Source organism: Danio rerio, chromosome 20 (assembly GCF_049306965.1).
Source record: "Danio rerio strain Tuebingen ecotype United States chromosome 20, GRCz12tu, whole genome shotgun sequence".
Lineage (NCBI taxonomy): Eukaryota > Metazoa > Chordata > Actinopteri > Cypriniformes > Danionidae > Danio > Danio rerio.
The window spans coordinates 20,839,737-20,862,500 of record NC_133195.1 but is presented as its reverse complement, the minus strand read 5'-3'; the positions used below and the strand labels follow the sequence as shown (position 1 = coordinate 20,862,500).

The window sequence follows — 22,764 nt, the reverse complement described above, 5'->3', positions numbered from 1 at the left end:
TCGGTCTAGCGTGATTTTGTTTAATATATGTAACATTTAAAAATAGAACGCAGAAGAGTAAAATCACTCATTTAAATGTCAATTAGTAAATGTTAGTTAGTTACTTTGTTTGTTTATTTATATAGCACTTTTTTTACAACACAACGTTGCACAAAGTGCTGAACACAATAAATACTAATTTAAAAAAAGTCCTACACCACATACAAAACAATTAAAACTTAAGACAAACCCCTTAACAATAAAACGGCTCGACTGCTAAAGAACAAAGATGCAGTTTCAGAACGTTTTTAAATACATATAAAGTTGGAGCGTGTATTATGGGGTGGAAGCTTGTTCCAGAGTTTTTAGCACAATAACAGTAATAATTCCTTAAATTTATATAGCGCTTTTCTAGACACTCAAAGTGCTTTTACACATTGGGGGGTGATCTCCTTATCCACCACCAGTGTGCAGCATCCACCTTGATGACGCGACGGCATCCATATTGCACCACACAGCACACCACACACCAGCTGATTGGTGAAGAGGAGACCGAGTGATGAAGCCAATTATGGTATGGGGATGGTGTGGAGGTCATGATGAACAGAGGCCAGTGGGCAAATTTGGCCAGGATGCCAGGGTTAAACCCCTACTCTTTTCGAGGGACATTCTGGGATTTTTATAGACCACAGAGACTCGGGACCTGGTTTAAAGTCTCATCCGAAAGACAGTGCTCACTGAGCAGTATAGAGTCCCCATCTATATAGTGTTAGGACCCACACAGACCACATGTTGAGCGCACCCTGCTGGCCTTACTAACACCACTTCCGGCAGCAACCTAACTTTCCCATGTGGTCTCCCATCCAGGTACTGACCAGGGGCAGCCCTGCTTGGCTTCAGTGGGTGATCTTGTGAGAGTTGCAGAGAGCTAGCTGACGGCAAAAGCCCAATCCCCACTTCGCTTACTCCTGGGACATGGGTACAAAAAGAATAAACTAATCAGAAGACCTTAGTGACATACCAGGATTATAAACATGTAGGAGATCTGATAAATAAGATGAAGCCAGACCATGTAACGATTTATAAACAAAAATTAATCTTAATTTAAAATCAATCTGTGACTTAACAGGCTGCCAGCCCAGAGATTAAAGAACTGGGGATATGTGTTCATGCTTGCGATACCTCTGACAGGGACTCGCATCCGCATTTTGGACTAATTGCAATCTATTCAGGGCATTTTGACTGATTCCCACATACAAAGAGTTGCAAAAGGCAAGTCTCCCCAAAATAAAAGCATGAATCACCTTTTCGAGGTCATTATTTTATTTTTTTAATTACAATTGCATCCAAAGATGCTTCTCCTTCATTCACTTTTGGTGAATGTAGCCTTAGACAGAAAGAGTTGATATCATTAGGCGGTATCCAATAATCATTGGGTGTTTCAACCCTAAACCGAAACACCATCAACATTGGTGGTTCAGCAGTGGTGGCCAAATCACTGCCCATCAACTCCCCTTGGCTTTCAGCTAAGCTCCTCTCTCCTGTTCCATATCCAGCAAGAAGCTGTCTCTGCTGCCTTCCCAATCCTGTGAATGGTTATCTTTCTCTCCATAACCTCAATGGCTGTAAGCATCCTCCATACTGACTTGGTGGGGAATCCTTTACAGCAGACCTCAACTGGAAAGCCATGCCTGCTAACCTTTCCCCTTGCAGTCATGCAAGAGGTCCTCTTCTTATTGGACTGTAAGTTCGATAAGAATGATCTTCTTTGCCTCTTCAGACCACAGTACTGCAATTTGGCCTCAGAGCTGTCTGGACAACCGGGGGGAATTGCAGTCTTTCCCTCAGGTCTAGCTTCATTTTCCATGATTGGGCCTTTGCAGCAGATTGGTTCTTGTTGTTACTGTGGTTGGTGGCTTTTGACCTGCTCTTAACAAACGTAATTGATAGTATTGCTCTGTGGTTGGTTTTTCTTGCATCTCTCTTGCTCCAGGGTGTTTAACGAGCGTTATGAAGCATCTTGTCATGGCGCCCCCTGTATCTACCTTGGACAAGCGCTATTTTACACCCTGACAGGATGTGTCCTATGGTACCCCTCCAACCATAAAGCTTACACAATGGATCCGCTCTTAGCAAGAAGTTTGCTTGGGGGATCCGCTCTCCCCACTTGTGCAAGTTTGTTGGAATTGGGAGTGTCATTCACTAATCCTAACATGAATGAGATACCCAAGTCGTAAATGAAAACTGGGTTTAACAGCTGAATATACTTGTTTGTTTAATTTCAGATCACTAACGAACTGAAACCCTAGGTTTCTAACAACAGGTTTTTGTAAGTTGATAGCTCACCAAAACCTGATAATTCCTGAGGGGCAGGATCCCCAAACCAGACCAGCTCATTTTTTCTATCATTAAAATTTTAAAAATTTGAGGACAGCCACGTCTTAACCTCAATTAGACATCTCATAAAGGAGTCAAGGCAAATTTTAAATTTATTTTTAAGGAGGACAGTGTAAAAATGAAAACCCACCCCATATTTACAAAAAATAGATCCTAAAGTTAAAATAAAGAAATTATAATGTTGAATAGAAAAAAAAGATAATTATTTTAACTTTTGCTATTAATATTGAAAAGTGTGATTCAGTTATTAATCAAAAAAATATGTGCATTTCCATTAAGTAGGTAGTTGGTAGCTGGTGGTTCTCATTGAAGAAATTAGTGCAATGAAAAAAAGCTGTTATTGAGAGGCTTGATATCACATCGGAAAGTAAAAAATGCGCCTGGGAAAGCTGTGGCCATCTCTATTAGGGATGTGAGCGGAAAAAATGGGCGGCGGTAAACAAAATGGAGCAGAAAGGTCAAGGGAGAGCAGATAAAGACAATATAATGGTATGCAGCTAGTGTTATGATGTCATGTGAATTATATAAACAATCAACACTGAAATTCATGTGGCATTTACTCAACAATCCTTTCAGCAAAAAAAAAAAAAAAAGCATTTATTGTGATATGCAGTCAGAATAGTAAGCAGCGGTTTCTGACCCAGTTTCACTGTGCGTCAGGTAGCCCTTTGAGAAATGGTATCCTGAATGATTAAGCATGCATTCTTAACCTCCACATGCATTGTTTTCAGGCTCAAACTCGAACTGCCTGACGGTGTACAGCGATTATGGGGTCGACGTGTTTGATGTTCACACTATGGAATGGGTTCAGACCATCTCATTAAGAAAAGTAAGTGACGCATCCTAATATTAGAGTCTCTGAAAGAACAATTGTTTGTATTCAGCTGATCTGGCTTTCTACTCTTTATAGATTCGACCTCTGAATGTGGAAGGCAGTCTAAACCTTTTGAGCATTGAGCAACCCCATCTCATCTATTTCAGCAACAACTCCTCGGGTATAATCTCACCCCACAGATGCACACTCACTTCATCATGTCCGCACACTGAGCCTGAAGTCTGCGCCAAGAGTCTCTGATCACAATAGCCTACCTGTGAACAACTATGCGCTCCACAAAATGATGTCAGTCATCCCAACCTACACCCAAACTGATGCACATGTGTATGTGCTAGCAAGCCCACACATGCTTTTAGCGCAGTAGTGCTGGAGTGCTTAGATTAATCTGTTTCTCAAATCCATTCACTAGAATGATTTTTTCATTGATTTGTTCTTTAAATTACATCAGATTGACAGTAGGTGTCACAGAATTGTTCACTCAACAGATTTGGTAATGTTACAAACCCATTTCTGACTGAAATGAGTTGAATTACTCTTCGTTTAATTTGACATTAGAGCTGGGCGATTAATCTAAATGAAATTGAAAATCACAACTGAGCCATGACCTTAATTTGGGTTTAGGTCATGTAGGTGGAGCAGATATCAATAAAACACATCAGGTTACTGTGAGGTTGGGTCTAAGGTTGGGGTAGGTTTAGACGTTAATAAAACTCAATAGGTAACTGTGAGGTTGGGTCTAGGGTTGGGGTAAGTGTAGATGTTAATAAAACAACAGGTTACTGTGAGGTTGGGTTTTGGGTTGTTGAAGGTGGAGAAATTCACACAGCACAATATTCGACTCTGTGCTATGTACAAGACATTATATAAATCAAAATTCCAGGTTTGTACAGCCCACTCGGAGCTCAAGTCAGATCCACTTGGGGCTGGCTCCGACCTCTGTTTATAAACTTCTCAGCAAACTTGCGATTGTCATGCACATCTTGTCAGGGAAGCACGGCTCTGTGATCAGTTGTAAATACTTTCCAAGAGCCAGAGGGCGCTCTCACGCAGAAACTACAAACACCTATGAAAAAGAAAGTCAGGAAATCCTTAAAGCAGTTCATTCTAAACAGAAGATTTAGCTGCTTTTTATTGATTCACTGTGACTAATAATTTCTCGACAATGGAATAATCTCAGAGAAGGATTTATTTCAAACACTCGACTGAAGTTATGAATTAAGTTTGGAGTAAAAAAAAAGAGAAGCTATGCAAGCAGTTGTAATTATAACTTGACTTAATAAAGCATTTATTAACCTGCACATTAACTATTGATATATGCCTGAATAATAAGATATATACATTTTGATTTAAATAGTTTATTAATCATTTACTAATGCATTCTGAATAATCTTTAAAAACCCGCAACTACTCTCAAATAACTGGTTTGTAAATAATGCAATGCTTAATTTTGTAATGAAAAAAAATCATTAACAAAGTATAAAAACAATCATCAAGCTTTTTATAAGTCAAGAACAGAGCATTTGTATCTGCAGTTAAAAACTGCTTACTAACATCTGTTAATGTAGAGTTAATGCTTAGCAGATAATGAATTCACTTTTTGCTAATACTTAATAAATGATTCATAGTGTGCAGTTATTATAAAGTGTTACCCAATTATCTTAATTTCATAGTTGTCTGATTAAATTGTGCACTTTGTGTATAATACAGATTTAATACAGGAGAGATCAGGAAGAGCTTTTAAGCATCATAAGATGTCCTAACTTGGATTTTTCAGTGGTAAACTGAAACGTTTCTCTTTGAAACTGTTTGTGTAATTGATTTGAGACTTTAAGGTGGCACACAGAAGAGTTGCACAAATTAGTTTATCATTATTACGAATTTTTACTACAAACAAGCACATGTTTTATTACATTCATAACGGCATACCCTCTAAATTTCGCAGTCTATGATGCCTAATAATAACTTCTGTATAGCAGTCCCACAATATTCTGACACTCGATGACACTCAAATACTCTGTCAGAAATGTCTAGTGGCTGGGAATGAGCATTTTACAGTGTCTGCTATAATGTTAATGTTGTTTTTGTGTTTGCGTAGATTAATTTGGCCATAGTGTTAATGCACAGTAAAGTTATGATCTTATTGCAACATTATATTGTTATGATGGCATGATATATGCCTTCGGTGATTTCCTGAAGATAAATACCCACAAATAACACAACTGGAATAATTACAGCAGTCGCGATTGCCAATCTCATATGAAGCATGAGATCACAATGACATGATGATGTGTGCAGGTGTTGTAGTGTTGTCCCATTTCTTAGGGGTAAATTTTTACATTTAAATTTTAACACATGGAAGAGGTAGGGGTACAAAAATAGAACTAAGATTGGGCCTGTATCTGTGTCTGCATTGTAAACAAACCAAAATATGCAATCTCTAATGTTGGGTGCTATTCACACAAACACATCAACAGTCAGAGTGTAATAATGCATTTGTACATCTAAGCATTTGTTCAATTTTAAAATTTGGGTCCCACTTTATATTAAGTGGCCTAACTAATATGTACTTACACAGGAATTAATAGTTTGTTACAATGTTCTTATTGTGTAAATACATGTATTTACAGTGTACTTATGCTTGATTAAATACATGTATGTAATTACATCTTTAAATAACTTTTGTAATTACATGTGTAAATACACTGTTGACCATCCCTTACACCTTAACCCACCCTTAAACCTATCCATACCACCAAACCTGTCCATAACCCAACCTCTATCCCAACTCAAAAGCACCACAAGTGTTTTCAAATACATTATAAACACAGTAAGTACATTGTATTTATTTTTTGATGTAAGTACATAGTAGTTAAGGACACTTAATATAAAGTGGGACCAAAATTTGTTTAACAACGCTAAATGAATGCGAATGATTTGTTTGATTACAAGATTTTTTTTTATAAACTCTGTTAATGAATCCACACATTAAAGGGATTGATTTGTTTATTTGCATTAGCTCATTCGTATGAAACACTGATCCATAAAAGCAGCCCAGGTAATGAAATGTACAGCTCCACCCTTTGTGGTCCATTTACAATTCGCTTCCTGCCCACTTTGGCAGACGGCCCTCTTGATAAAGACACTTTTGTTTGGTAAACTGAAATGACCTCATTTGTCACACCTCCTCTAGGCGTACTGCCAACAGTTTGCAAAGCACATTCAGACCCAGCGCCTCCGAGCTCAGAAACATTGGACTGCTGTAGTTTAGCAGGCATAACCGTGGTTCTCAACCTCATTCACACGTGTTTACTCTGATATCTCCACAGATGGCTGTGACCTGGCCATCCCCGAGACCTCAGACAACAGCAAGAAGCTGATGGTGAGGACGCGCAGCAAGAGGAAGTTCCTTTTTAAAGTACCAGAGGAGGAGCGGCTGCAGCAGAGAAGGTCAGCTGGATTCAGATGTACATTTTTCACACTGCTGTCCTTCTCGTGCTATCTTTCTAATTCATGTGATGTTTTTTTCGGTGTTCAACAGGGAGATGCTGAGGGATCCTGAAATGAGATCCAAGCTAATCTCTCACCCCACCAACTTCAATCACGTTGCTCACATGGGCCCAGGCGACGGCATGCAGGTCCTCATGGATCTGCCTCTGGTAATGCCTCAAATCCTGCTATTTAGAGTTGATTTGAATGCATAAGCACACTTGGCGCTAAAATCGACGGACCCTTGCTTAGTAGCACATTTTCAAGTCTGCATGGGGCGACACATCTGCTGAAGAGATTATGAAGTCACCATCCTATACCAGTGTCACCAATTTGCCCAGGTTTTTGTAAGGCAGTGTTTCTGAATTCTGCAGCCTGGGTTTCACACTTGCATGTTGTAGGTGTTTTATAGAAAATCAGGGTATCTTCCGTCCTTCTATATTCGTTTTCAAACAAAAAATGAAAAACTTAGAAAACAGCCGTTTTTCGTTTTCTCTTTTGCTCACAAAAAATGACAAAATCACACACAAAAAACCCAAAAACAAAACAAATATATATATATATATATATATATATATATATATATATATATATATATATATATATATATATATATATATATATTTTTTTTTTTTTTTTTTTTTTTTTTTTTTTTTTTGGGTTTAGGGTAGGAAAAGGAATAAACGACTTTAAAATGCATTATCCACATGTAGGTGGTGCTGAAACGCCCTTTTTTTCTCTGATTGTCCAACCAAATCTGAGCTTGTGATGTCGCCCTAAAAATAATAGTCCTTTGTGAATTAGCACCCAGGCAAGGCCCTTGATTTGTTCAACCTTTACATGCTACCTCTGAGCCAAATAATGAGAAAGAACCAAATCTCCTACCACAGCTATGCTGATGACACTCAGATCTACCTAGCCTTACTGCCTAATGACTACAGCCTCATTGACACCCTCTGCCAATGCATTGATGAAATGAGCAATTGGATGTGCCAAAATTTTCTTCAGTTAAACAAAGAGAAAACTGAAATGATTGTGTTTGGAAACAAAGATGAGGATCTCAAGGTAAATGCGTACCTTGGCACTAAAGGTCAAACGACAAAAAATAAGGTCAAGAATCTTGGTGTGAATCTTGAGTCAGATCTGAGTTTCAATAGTCATGTCAAAGCAGTCAGTAAATCAGCATACTATCATCTCAAAAACATAGCAAGAATCAGATGCTTTGTTTCTAGTGAAGATTTAGAAAAACTTGTTCATGCTTTTATCAGCAGCAGGGTGGATTACGGTAATGGACTCCTCACTGGTCTTCCTAAAAATACAGTCAGACAGTTGCAGCTCATCCAGAACGCTGCAGCCAGAATTCTAACCAGAACCAGAAAATCAGAGCACATCACACCTGTCCTCAGGTCTTTACACTGGCTGCCAGTTACATTCAGAATAGATTTTAAAGTATTATTACTGGTCTATAAATCACTAAATGGCCTAGGACCTAAATACATTACAGATATGCTCACTGAATACAAACCTAACAGATCACTCAGATCTTTAGGATCATATAAACTAAAAGTTCCAAGAGTTCAGTCAAAGCAGGGTGAATCGGCTTTTAGCCACTATGCCCCTCGCTGCTGGAATCAGCTTCCAGAAATGATCAGATGTGCTCCAACATTAGGCACATTCAAATCAAGATTGAAAACACATCTGTTTAGCTGTGCCTTTACTGAATGAGCACTGTGCTGCATCCGACAGATCGCACTATTATGTTTTTCTCTTCTTCTTCATTCTTTTATATCACATTTTACCTGTTTTTATGTTTTGTTTTGTTTTTACGCATTTTTATTATTTGTTTTTATTTTTATTTTACTTGTTTCTTTTATTCTTGTTTATGTAAAGCACTTTGAATTGCCATTGTGTATGAAATGTGCTATATAAATAAACTTGCCTTGCCTTGCCTTATAATAATAATTCAAAGAGACTAAGCCGAAAAGAAAATGAATGAATGAATAACAATAATATGCCTATCCGCTTGTTGAGTGTGACTTCCGGGTCCAAGCGCTCTATTAAACTGTATTGGGAGACACAACAAATGGTAACAGTAAATGTTTACAAAGCGCTGTAACACTTGCAAAAATCACGGTCACAATATATATGTTCATGCCTAATATCCAATTACCAGAAAGTGATCATTTTTTTTATAAATTGTTAAAATTTTGGTATTTGTGAAGCAGTAAATCCAGAGACTTTTGTGTAAACTATGATTTTATATAAAATTCACTTTAATGCGTGATATGACTAAACAGTGCCCATGAAAGAATATTTTCTCAATTCAAATGAGTTAACAGCTTGGACCCGGAAACAATATTCCATACATCACCGGTACGTCACGACTTAACAAACGGATAGTTAGCTGCCAAACTTCTTGTGTTTGATTTGGTTGGTCAATCAGAGGAAAAAGTGCGTTTCAGCACCGCCTACATGTGGATGAGGAATTTTAAGGTTGTTTATCCGTTTTCCTACCCTAAACCATAAAAAATGGTCTGCGCAGTTGCCTAGCAGTTAGCGCGCCAACATATGGTGCAGTAGCAAGCAGGGCGTCCTGAGTTTGAATCCCGGCTCAAGGACATTCGAATTATTTTTTTGTAAACTTTGAAAAGATTGACTTCACATTGGGATGGAAACTCTGCTACTGTCACTAATTTAATAAAAAAATGTAAAATAAATAAACAGTCATTGCATAATAAGGCAATCATTTTTTAAAAATGGCTTTTTAGCATTTATGAGAGGTATCAAAGTAATATCCCAGAATTGCTGTTTCCCTAATATTGTTATATTTTATACACAATATTGTCTTTTATTTATTTTACACCATCAAAACATTTCCAGACTAGAAAAGGAGCAGAATATTTTGGGCATTTGCACTGCGTTCTGTTGGTTTTATTCATCTATGGCTGGCTTAAATCAGTCAATATACCAGCACATAAATAAACACCGCAAAATAACTTTTAGAATTTCAATACATATATTTTTGTCAATATCACACATTTACAGTGTCTCACTAATTTGACACATCCAGTTCAGCTCAGAGAGCCACTACTAATGGAACAGTTGTGTAATAAGTTGTATAATGAGCAGGTTTGCTAAATATACATCAATATACAAAATGTGCAGTGTGATGAAACCCCGGAGCAAAGTTCAGAAACACTACTCTAGTTAGAGGAATCCAAGAGCCACTTCTTTATTCTCAGACCATCTTCATTTTTATTCCATGCCATGGAAAAGAAAATCATTTCACTTTCCTGCTATTAAGCTGCACTTTAAACACCACTAATGCATCTATATAACAAAGCATACAGTACAGCAATTGCAGTCTGTAGCCAGATTTATAAAATCCTTGAAATAGTATTACAGCTTAACCATTTCTAAAAAATTAATAATAAAAATATATTTATAATATAATAGAATAATAATAATATATTTATTTAAATATATTTTTATATCAAAAACTGCTTATATGGTCTAACTGGTTATAAGGTATAAAAAACACCTCAGAATAGGTCATCATGTAGCTAAAATTGACAGCTTTTAATTTGTAGTTTATATTAAAAATTCTTATGAAGGAATGATTATGGAATGATTATGCAATTGATGTACTGTAAGTTGTTTTTAGGAAAGATCTCCTGACCAGGTAAAACCAGGTAAACTTGGTGGATTCAGGTCAATTGCTGCTTTTTCACTGTTGGGCCAGTGCAAGCCAGGGCTTACAATGAGCAGGACAGGTGCTGGTTCGCAGGAATATACTAAATAACTCCATTTTAAGTCCAAATGTGGACACATTTAGGAAGATTAATGAAATGATAAATTTACTTATATTTGGAATACATTTCTTTATATTCTTTTTACTTTCTATTTAAAAAGAATTACCATTCGTCACAGATGATGGCACTTGCTTCACACTTTACTGTCAATACTCTCCTTTGTCCTATATATTAAAGATGAAAACCCAGAAAAAATATTATTTAAAAATAAATAAAAAAAATGTATTACCAAGAATATTGACAGAATTGTGTGATCTGTGGAGGTCTGATTGCTTTCTGCAATATTCAAATTAGTCAAAACAAAGAGAGTTTACAAACAGAAAAGTAGAGTCTCATGCATTAAACAAGTAAAGCAGAGTTACAAAACTTAGTCAAGTGGGTGCAGAAGTCTGAGATCATCAAAACACAGGGAAGAGATAAATGAAATATGAAAGCAGATAAATGCACAATTACAGTCAGACAAGATTTGTCCTCATTTCTTCAAGTGGCCTCTGGCATTCTAATGTGTATTAGTCATATTTAATACACATTAAAGTGTAATATGTGTTTGTTATGGCAGTTGTTAGTTTAAAAAGACTTTAGTATTGAATATAATTCTATTATTATCCTTCGGCCTCAAATGGGTATTAGATTCCTGTCAGGTAACCGGTTATTTTTTATACTGTATCCTCGCCAGTGTCTGAGAAAAACCTTCTTCTTAGACTGTTATGAAACCAGCGCTTCGCCTGTTGATTAAGTCTTCTCAAGCTGTCCCAATTTGGCCAAAGTGTTTGACAAGCCGGATACCACTATTACTCTTAGTGTTACATTGTTAAAAAATACCCAGAGGAAGGATAGATGAGGTCTGCTCAAGACTAGAAAACACTACTGGCCAATGAGCATGCTTGCTGTTAGCCTAGTTCACACTACAGGATTTTGAGCCAGATTTGGAAGTTGAAAAGCGCCCTGACAGATCGGTCTGTGATCAGGGAAAAATCTGGGGCTGCTCGGCAGTCTTTATGTGTGAACTACTGAACAATAAATCAAAGAGGCTTGCTTATGCAACGCCGGCATCTCACAGACAAATCCAATATCTATTATGCTAAATATTTCAGAACCTACGTGCGGTCATATGTAGTGACTTGGTGCAGCCAATGAGAGAGCACATCAGAATGAGCTGAATTGCCGTTGTGTTCAGGACCGCAACAGAATTGTCTGTGGTTGGCCAGAATTGTCATCGATGCACTCCCTTTACTCTGTTTACACTAAAAAATATGATCTTTTTGGTAATACAGCCTATGTAACAGGTTAAAGCTACTAGAAACTCACAAAGGTATGGGCCTAGCTTTCATTTTCACTTTCATAAACTGGAGCTAATTCATGGCACAGAATATGATGTTTTTAAAGACAAAGTTAATTTGTTTTTGCTATCAAAAAGTTATGTTTATGTTAACAGGACTTTGCTAAGCAAAAAAGACACACGTGTTTAAATCGCAGCGGAAAGTAGCAGACATGAATACTGTTATTTTGACCTAAATGGTAATTAAATGTAAAAGAACTTAATTCTTTTTGGTTTTGTAATTTTCAGAAAATAACACTTAGAAATATAAAAACATTTTAAAAAGTCTGGGTTTTATACAGGAGATATAAAATAAATGTTAATTTAAAGTTAATAAAGTTAATAAATGACAATAATTAAAAACTCTGACTACATCTGTAGTTCTAGTGTTAAAGCCACATCTATCCACTTGAAGCTTGCAGAGGAGCAATTGATCTGCTAACGCATCAGCTGATTGATGTTGTTTTCAGCTTTTTCTGATAGCTCATCCCTCAACATTTCATTGGCTGTGGTTTGGTAACTTGACAGAGCTGTTGGGGAACGAGTTGTTGTCAGATCATGTAGTGTTTGACCCCCCTCTTGTGAATCATTTACGTAGTGCTTAGGGGTGTAACGATATTAAAACCGAACCGAAATATCGCGATACACCAACCACGATACGTATCGCGAAACTCTCGTGGCGTACCGCGGTACTCTCACGCCCCCTGCTGCCCATTGTTGAGGTTGACGTCACTTGTCTCTAACTAATTGAACCAATTTAAACACATCTTTATTATCATATTTGATTAAATTGTTTTAGTAATGATTTGGATTTGTTCTAAATATTATATTCTAAAGTTAGTATTTTAGTGCATGTTATGTCATGTGACTTGAGTAAGCATCACACTCGTTACCCCTGGACGCAGGATGGCTGCTTCACATAGTACTGAGATTGCAGATCCCCAAGACACATTTAAGTCATCTGTGTGGAAATTTTGGTTTTCCAGTTGAGTACAGGAATAGAATTCGTGTCGTAGACAAAGCCTTACTTGTAAGGAAAAACATTTAAAAAGTGTGGTAATTTCACAATGTGAGGGTGTAAGCAACAGAACTGCCAACAAAAGTGATTTAATGTACAAAAGTGAAACCAGAATAATGCCCAAATATACAAAAAAAAGGAGAAATATTTACACTAATAAAAATAATATAATAAAGTAGCAAATTCAAACAAAAGTATCAAACAAAAATTAGTTAAACTCGAGCAAGGGGATGATAGTGAAGACAAACAAAAGAAATAAATATAACAAAACAATTCTAACTCATGAATAACCCCTCTTACCTCGCTAAAACTGATGAAAAGAAAAAAAAGGTCTTCAGCGCCGTATTCTTCCCTATACTGAATAAAATAAACAAAGATGACCTTCACCTCTTACCTGATGTTTTTAACAATACATTTTCTACGTGTTTGCAAAATAGAAATCGTATGACATTTTCCCTATCCACCTTACACTAAGACTGAACTTGAGGAGATACAGCTATATTGTCGGAGCTAAAAAATAATATACAAATCTACATAAATGACGGGCATAACGTTAGAGGGAGAGAGAGAGAGAGAGAGAGAGAGAGAGAGAGAGAGAGATCGGGACGCAAACATACAGCCGGCTACAACCCTAACATTAGTTTCAGACACAACCGCAATGTATCTTACTGGTGATGTCATGAAAAAACACTTTACAAACATATTATATGTATATTTTTCATTAATTTAAAAGGAAACCTATCTATCTAAATGAAACCATATAATTAAAAATGAGCGTCTGTGTCAGCACAGAGATTAAGCCTCTCATCGGAGAATGTGGATATTATGGTGTTTTTGAAGAAGATCTTTCACTAGTCTACACTGCAGTTATTTATTTAATTTTAGTTTACTTAGTTAAGATGGCTGCACTAAAGAGAATAGTTTTTTTTCTGACTATAGTCTATATTGGAGGTATTTATTTAATTCTAGTTGTTTACTCGGGTATCCTGACTGTACTAAAAATGCGATGACAAAGTTAATAAAGAAAAAGTTAAGATGTTCTTGTTATTAAGTGAATTGTCCCTTAGCATTGCTGTTAGCATGACATCAACCCTAACCCCACAGCAAACAGAAACCGAACCGTACCGAACCGAACCGTGGCTCCAAAACCGTGAACAGAACCGAACCGTGCCTTTTGTGTATCGTTACACCCCTAGTAGTGCTGCATAGTTTGAACACCACAGTGATTTAAAGACAAAATTAAGTCATGTAGTGTGAACGGTACAGCGATCTTCCGATGTTTAAAGTTATGTAGTGTGAACTAGGCTTTACGCCCAATAGTGGAAACACAGCTAATGTAGTCCTTCAGCTTTGTTAATCAGAATACTCAGTCTAAAAGCTTCAGATCAGTGGTGCATTTCCCAAACGTAACTGGTTTTCAAAAGAGGAACCTATTGGCAAATTTCGTCTAACAATATTTTTGGGAGATTCATCACCAATGCAATATAATTGTGATAGTTTTTATTTCATTTTTTTTATTTATGTGACAAATTAAAGGAGTATTCCATTAACTGATTGACTTCCTATTATTCATCCTAACATCCTTTTCTTTCATTTGACTGCACAGTGCCCGAATCTTTCCCATCTCTCTGCATGTCTCTTTTTCTTCTTCTTCTGTTTCAAAGCCAGCCAGCTCCACTCTTCCACCCTCACACCCTGTTCTCTGTCTCTCTTTCCTGTCCACGTTGCTCCTTCTGTTTTCGCTCTGGTCGTGGATTCGCTCTGTCCTCTGTTTGCGGTGGCCGCAGCCGAGCGAGACTCCCTCCCCCTCATCCTCTCGCCACCATGCCCTGATCTCCCCTCCGACCAACTTTGAGCACGTCTATCACATGAGTCCCGTCTCTGCCGGGCTCTATCTGCAGAAAGAGCCTTCCTCCCAGCAGAGCCTCCTTCAGTTCTCCTCTTCCTCCTCCTCTCCTTCCACATCCTCCCTGGGAAGGGTAGGCTAGAAACACCCGTCCCCGCTTCCTGTCCCTCTTCCTGTTCCCCGTTCCCCATCCCTTCCCCACCACACCCTCCAGGCCCTCCACTTCCTCTCCTCCCTGTGTTTCTCCATCCCTGTCCTAATGCCCCCTGTCCAAATTCTTTTATTTGTTATTTATTAATTTTATGGGTGGTAAAAATGTTTCAGTTAAATCATTTCAGGGAATGAATGAACTTTAAATCAGTGCAGAAATGTGTGTAGCTTAATATAAAATGTCAAATCAATCATTAAATGTGTGTACTTTGTGTTAGAATGTTTGTTAGTAGCGATGCACCAATCTTGAGTTTTCATGGGTGATTCTGATTGCTGAATATTAAAAACAAATTGGTCCTTTCAATTCTGGATATTTTTTAAAAGGAACAATCAACTTATTTTTGAAAATAGGATCATTTTACAAGTCCTCTAGGGTTAAACAGAGTTTTACCATTTTTGAATCTATTAAGCTGATCATTTTTAACTTAGCTCAGCATAGATCATTGAATCGGATTGGACCATTAGCATCTCGCTGAAAATGTTTTAAGAGTTTCCAAAACGTTCTAATTTTAAAGCTTGACAAGTTGCTTTTTTCGAGGCTGATATGACTAGGAACTTTACTCTCAAGCTTAATCATAAAGGAACATTACTGCTATACCATGGCTGCAGCAAGCACAAGGATGTTCCTGCGTATCAAGAGGTTAAGTTCTTGAAAGAGATTGGCCAATTTAAAAAAACCAACAAGCAAACAAAAAAACTTTTGGCCAGCTGATTGGTGCAACTCTACTTATTAATGTTGTCCTGTTTGCTCGTAGTGTAATGCTGGGTTAATATTTATGCTAGATTATGCTATTTTGACTTCAATATTGTAAACATGACACTACATGTTGCTTTTTTGACCAATTATTGCATTAATTTAATGGGATTTCCTTAAAAAAGGCAGTGCTTGTCCTAAAACAAACCTCATATTAAACATTCTAAAGGCAGGAGTGTGTTTACAAAGTAAAGTACCTTTATTTATATTGTTTCACATTGCAGCACCAATATTACTTAAGTGGGCCTGTCACAACTTGAAAGAACCCCCCACCCATTATTATATACAGCAGAGAATGTGCTGGGTCTTAAAATGTCTTAAAATTCAATGACCAAATTTTAGGCCTTAAAATGTCTTAAACCCACTGAAATTTTGTGTTGTATGTCTTAAATCATCTTTAATGGGTCTTAATTTTCCTATGTCTATGTAAAGCTACACCCAATAGGGTATATGCAGAAGTATGCTAAAGGACTTTTAATTTGTCAGTAACCTGGACTAAGCGCTTCCGGTGAACTGTATGCCATTACAAAATCAGCGCGTTTAAGGTCTGTTTTCTTTCTCTAGTGGCTGAGTGATATCCGATATAAAGTGAGGGTCCGATTGTACGAGAAGCACTGCATTAAAGTACATTTTCCCCCGCCGTGTCTTTAAAATATGAGCATTTATTTTACCACAGTATATTCAATGGAGCTTCTGCGTTAGCCTGCCAATTCTGACGGGCACATGAGAGTAAATGGCCTTTTGTCTCGTTTTACGCTTAAGAAACTAAATGAATGCCAAAGTCTATTAAACTGATTGTATTTTAATTACATTACAACATCGATGCTGTAAAAGGAACCGTATAAAATGGAAAAAAATCACAATAACCGTTTACTGGAAGTTTATCAGTATGGGAAGAAACACTAGCTCTGCATATACCCTTTTGGGCCAACACTCATCCAGTCACTAACTATATATTTCAATAAACGTTTTAAGCAACATTTGTTTATTAAGTATATTTACTTAACATTATGGTTTAATTATCTTCCTTACAACAATATTTTTTTTAAATCTTTTTTTTAAGGTTACAACTTTTAAATTTAGTCTTGAAAAACGCAAAAAAAAAAACTCTTGAAATTTCTGAATCTTAAATTTCATCCATTATTGTCTTAAAAAGGTTTTAAAAGTCTTATATTTTACTTGATAAAACCTGTAGAAATCTTCTAATGTCATACAGATGGTGCATGAATTGAGTTTATGTCTTTAGTCTGAAGCCAGCATAAAGTTTTATCTGAGGCGTGGTAATAAACATTAAATTAGACACAGTTGGAAAAGATTTACACTGAACTCCTTGCTAATCAGGGCTGCCACAATGGCATATGTTTGTTATTGTGGCCTAAAGCTCTAACAGTAATGTTTTAGTATGTTTATCATTTAGAGTACTAAAATAAAATCACACTCCAATGCTGAGAAATGCCTTTTTTATTGAGATTAACCTGCATTTAACAAACTATTTGTTGTTCTGTAGTTTAAAACGAAAACTTCATAATTTGATCTGCTAGGGTAAACTGTATTACCCAAACAAAAGTTTTATGCCAACAATTTTAAAAGCAAGCCAAAAAGTGTGAAGCCTCTTCCTGCACAAGTGTGTCTCTGTGGTCTTCTCTATATATGTGTGTTTGTGACTGTTGTTCCTCTGCCGCAGAGTGTGATGCCCTCTTCTCAGGATGACCTGTCTAAAGACAAACCTCGACCTCTGTCTAGCATCTCACGCCAACAGAGGAGCAAGACCCACATCACCCGTACCGCCTCAGGTCAGTGGCCTTCCGTCCACACACACACACACACACCATATACGCATACTTGCTTTGAAGTAATGCATTTTATACTCCAGAAACTTCCTGTATTATCTAACCCTCCTCCTAAATTTAACCCTTACAGGGGACAAATTTTGAATGTTGAATGTTACTTTGTCCTCGTATTCCACCTCAACATTGTAATTAGTCATTGTAATAAGTCATACCAATGTCATTGTAGACCATTTCAATGCATTGATGTCATTGCCCCATGAACATTCCCTGCTTGTTATTAAACTATTTCACAACTATAACAAGAGGCAAATTAATCATACCTTCATGTTAAAACAGCTGTCATAAAATTATTTATCGTTTTGGATTCTCAGAAGTTAAAAATGTAAAACAGGAAATACGTAAGAACGATTGTTATTTTTTTTACATCCCTCTAAATGGTCTACACATATGTGTGTCCTCATAAACCACCAAAATCAGTACACGCACACAAAGGCCCAACAGTGTGAATCGGCCGGTATAAATAGCTAAATTGTGTGCTTTGTTCACAGGAGGGGGAGACTTCGGAGGAGCAGGGTCGTCCCGCAGTATTTCTGATCAGGATCAAGACTACGAGCGAGAGGTAAGGACGCCCCTCAGGATATCAAATATAGATTCTTTTATTCGTCCTACTTTCTGAAAGCTGTCTGAGATGCATGATGGATGGTGAGAGGAGACTTGAGGTGCTTTGGACACTCTGTTTTCTTGTGTCCTGATTTTCGTGCTCTGTAATAACTGCTCCAGTTCTCACAGTGATGCAGACTACAGCTTTAGAGCTGAGCGATTAATCAAGCGATTAAGTGATTGAAATCGTCATTCAGAACCTATAATCGATCAAATTTGTCCGGGACGATTTTTTCAATTACTTTCTCTATCGCGTGTGGAGTCACGTGACCCCGCTCTGTTAAACTTTTTTTTATACTTCTGCAGCCACATCTGATCTCTGGTCTAATTGGATGATGGGCCCATTCCTTAATCTTTACTTTGCACTACTTTGACGCTGTGCCAGAGATGCCTTAAGAAGGCAAATTATCCATTACATTAAAATTATTATTTACATGAAAATTTTTGCTTACAGAAGATGCAGGAAATGCACTGTTTAAAATATCATTTACAGGGTATACAGGAGTTATTTTATTAAGAAGAGATGCTGCTTATTTTCTACTTTTAATATGAAACACACTCAAAATAATTAAGTTTATTTTCAAAGGTGCAAGTTATTTATCTTCAGAAAAAAATGACAGTGGATATTTAGGCAATGTGTTTTTAATTTCAGTTGTTCAATGTTGATGTAAATAATCATAGATGATAGATGTGTTTTACCTTCAATTATTTTAAAATGAAGTGATGCACCTTTCATTTAAAAGTCTCTCACTTGTAAAATGTGAACATATTTGCGGTACAAACCTTTTAGTGAACTATGAGGGCAAAAAAAAATGTATGAATAATTAAATAATTGTTTGTTAATCGTAATCAGGTTAAAAATTTCAATTTTAAATTTCAAGATTTTTATTTTAGGCCGAATCGCCCAACCCTGTTAAGCAGTCTTTAAGTACTATTCACGTACTTTTATAGTAACGTTTTTGGTTTTATCTTTTATGCTTCCATTTTCTAAGATTTAATAATTATAAGTGATAAATTAGTTGCGTTTGAATTTCAACACTTCTGTTTGTCGCAATTTTTTCTGTTTTATGCAGTATTTGACCTCATGTAGCTTCATTTTTGTTGTTACCTTGGGTTTTTTCCTTTTTGCAATCAAACTTATTTTTATTAATTGTTCAGGTTAATTCTGGGATCCAGAATTTTATAGTTTTGTTAAATTTAATACTCATAATATTTCAACTTAAAGGGCACCTGTGATGAAGATTATATATTGTAAGCTCTTTGGACAGAACTGTGTGTAGGTATAGTGTGCCCACAGTCATATTGGGGTGAAATAAACACAATACGTCTCTTTTTAATTTGCTGACATTAAAATAGGATCCAAATCCCTCCCATTTTTTTAGTGTTAAACACTTTTGTTCTTACTGAAGTATTTCTTACAATCGTTACTTAAGATCTGCTTCCTTCATGTCTGTCACTGTGCTTATTATCGGAGGAAGCCGAGGTGGCGATTGAGGCATACTCTGACAGGCACATGGGAACGGTGGGCGGGAAGAACTAGCATTAAAGGCACAGGCAACAAAAACAGCTACACAGTGTTCAGAGCAGAAAATGCAATATTCTGAAAGCTACAATAAATTATCTGATGGGGCTTTTGAGCTGAAACTCTACACAAACACATTTTGGAGACAAAAAAAGACTTTTCTTAAACCTTAAAAAGGGGTAAAATAGGTGCCTTTTAATTTTAGTTAAAGATTTAGTAATTTCGAATCTATTCTAATCTAGTCCATTCTAATAGCTAATAATGATCATTTTATTTCAACCACATAAAGTTAATAATAACAACACAAATGTAAACACCTACCAGGACCCAAGTGTGTTTTTTTCTAATTTTGTTTCTTTACCTGGTCTTTCCTCTGTAGCCCGACTCAGACTCGACCAAGCATTCCACCCCCTCGAACAGCTCCAACCCCAGCAGCCCACCGAGCCCCAACTCTCCCCACCGCAGTCAGCTGACTCTGGACAGCCTGGATCAGTCCCTGGATGGTTGAAAGAAAGAGGACGCGACCCTTCATAAGCGTCCCACACACACACACACCCTGCATATCCACCTTCTCTGCAAGGACTTGCTCAAGAAGTGCCAAGACCCTTCCAGCTCACGGGCCCAAAGGTTTAAACGATAAAAAGAAGCCTCAATCGCCACAAGCAGAGAGTGTCAGGTGTGTGTGTGTGTCCGAAAAAGAGAAAACAAATCATCAGAGCCACCAAAATAAGAGGTAAAAGCCCCCCCTGGTGGAAATGTCACGGTATTACACTAACCGGCTCAGATTAGCAGCATGATGGACTTTTATTTTATTTTATTTTAAACCTAATTTCACGCCATGCTCCTGCAAGTTGTTTTTTTTAATTGTTATTTACTTTAGTAAGTGAAAATGCATCACATCTGCTGTGTCGGAATTGCTTCTGGATGATTATTAGCTTCCCTTCAAATCGCTCAATTGAGTGAGGGGAAGAGACTGCTGTTTTTAAATGTATATTATCAGGATCACTCATCAAAGCGGCCGAAGAGAGGAGCGTTTTGGGATTAGAAACAAATGATCAGAGGATGATAAAGGACTGGGACATTCTTGTATAAACCAGTTGGACCAGTAACAGGTTCATCACAGGATCGTCTCATCTCATACGAGCAATAGATCACCGCCAGAGACTTTAAAGCCAAACCAGAGGGCACTTTTATTGTCATGTAACTCCTCTCTCTCTCTTTCAGTTGTGCATTTAAACCAGCCTTTATAAATATTCATGTTTTAACGTAGATGTTTCCCACAAAGATATCTAATTCAGCTTCAGAGGCGAACAAAAGCGACGAAAATGAAACTTTACGTATAGATAAGTGTTTTAATATTATTAATAATAATAATGAAAACAGAAGAGAACGGCACACGGCTACAACTATTCATAGGATTTCAGTAGTTCCTCTTAAGCTGCTACTGCTGCTTCGTGTGCTCTATTTAAAATAAAAGCGAGAAAAAAAAAAAAAGAAATGTATATGTGATATGGTTATCTCATCATAGCCGTGCTCTGGTTCCCGATGTTGACACGCGCGATCCGTCACTCGTATCAGAAAGCTGCTATGTGTTTTTGTCTGTGTGTTAACATCGTGCAGGCGTGGCTGGCATATCCATTATCACTCAAGTGTGCCTTCAGTGCCAACTTTCGTTTCAGTAATAAACTGCGCTAAAGCATTTCAGTGGTGTGGACGAGGCCGACGGTGATGTGTTATGTTTTCCCCCCCGCCCTTCTGAAACACTGTAAGACACTTGCACACGTTTTTAGTACAAGGAAATGATTTTGTGTGAATGTTCTAATTTTTTTCCTCCTCCCTTCTTTATTTCCCCGTATTTCACTTGTCTGCTTCATCAGATGGACGTTTATCCTCAGAACACTACTGCTTTTACTTTAAAAGAAGAAGAAAAAAAAACGAATCACAGGTTGAAATCTTTGTAATTATTGACTTGTTAGCCACATAAATTTGAACAAACAATAAAAGAGTACCTGTTGTGCTTTTTTGTTGAATATTTGTGTGTTTGGGAGAAGCTTTTTCTTTTTACTAGATGTAATGTTTCAATTCAATTCACCTTTATTTGTAAAGCGCTTTTATTATGTAGATTGTGTCAAAGCAGCTTCCCGTAGAAGATCATAGGAAATTGAAACTGTGTAGTTCAGTTATCAGAGTTTAAGTTCAGTTCAGTTTAGCTCAGTTCAGTGTGGTTTTAATAATCACTACTGAGAGTTCAAACACTGAAGAACAAATCCATCGATGCGCAGCTCTACAGATCCCGAACCATGCAAGCCAGTGGCGACAGCGGCAGGGAAAAAACTTCACCAATTGGTAAAAGTGAAGAATTAAAAAACCTCAAGAGAAACCAGGGTCACTTGGGCACAACCATTTCTCCTATGGCCAAAGAACCTTAGCGAAGACTCGTCCGTCCCTGGAGCGTCACAGGAATCACACTCATGTTCTCCACTCCTCCATCACCACCACAGCAGCGGCTCAGGATACGGCCTGGTCCACAATATGGAAACCTTGGGATCATCTCATCGCTGGTCTTGGATCGAATCAGTGGCGCTGCGTAGTCTGAGGGCCTCTGGATGAGTATCCTCAGGTGGAAATAGAGAATAAAGAGAATAATTAGCGTAGCTGTTGTTCATAGTGTATATAAATGAGATGCAGAAACCTGTGTGGAGCACATACATGTATCATACTGCTAAGTGATGAACTGAGTGTATGCTTTACTAAATAGATAGGTCTTTAATCTAGTTTGGAATTGGGAGAGTGTGTCTGAGCCTCGGACATTTTCGTGAGGGCTATTGCAGAGTTTAGGAGCCATAAATGAGAAGGCTTGACCTCCTTTACTCGACTTTTCTATTCTAGGTACTACCAGAATCCCTGAGTTTTGAGATCTTAAAGAGCGAGTTGGATTGTAGCTATACAGAAGGTTGGTTAGATAAACAGGAGCTCGATTATTTAGAGCTTTATAGGTAAGAAGCAATATTTTAAATTCAATACAAAACTTAACAGGCAGCCAGTGTAAGGAGGATAAAATTGGGGTGATATGATCATGTTTTCTAGACCTGGTAAGAACTCCGCCAGCTGCAGTTTGTACTGGCTGAAGTTTGTTA

General features: G+C 37.3%; 1 protein-coding gene and 1 long non-coding RNA gene across 5 annotated transcripts in view; one reads left to right on the top strand and one right to left on the bottom strand.

Moving 5' to 3' along the window:
- Nucleotides 1-21,645, top strand: part of cdc42bpb (CDC42 binding protein kinase beta (DMPK-like)) — a 145,238-nt gene extending 123,593 nt beyond the window's left edge. For 2 of the 4 annotated variants that reach the window (XM_021468493.3, XM_021468492.3), the window contains 8 exons: nt 3,108-3,205; nt 3,287-3,371; nt 6,538-6,658; nt 6,750-6,867; nt 14,633-14,824; nt 17,340-17,448; nt 17,994-18,064; nt 20,007-21,645. In XM_021468493.3, coding sequence (XP_021324168.2) covers nt 3,108-3,205; nt 3,287-3,371; nt 6,538-6,658; nt 6,750-6,867; nt 14,633-14,824; nt 17,340-17,448; nt 17,994-18,064; nt 20,007-20,135 — 923 coding nt within the window. In that variant the 3' untranslated portion in view covers nt 20,136-21,645. 4 annotated transcript variants of the gene reach the window in all.
- Nucleotides 1,296-4,439, bottom strand: LOC141379547 (uncharacterized). The gene is made up of 2 exons (XR_012396385.1): nt 4,275-4,439; nt 1,296-4,229 (listed from the first exon to the last, which is right to left on the bottom strand). It is a non-coding gene; the product is annotated as an uncharacterized lncRNA (long non-coding RNA).
- Nucleotides 21,646-22,764: the final 1,119 nt, after the last annotated feature.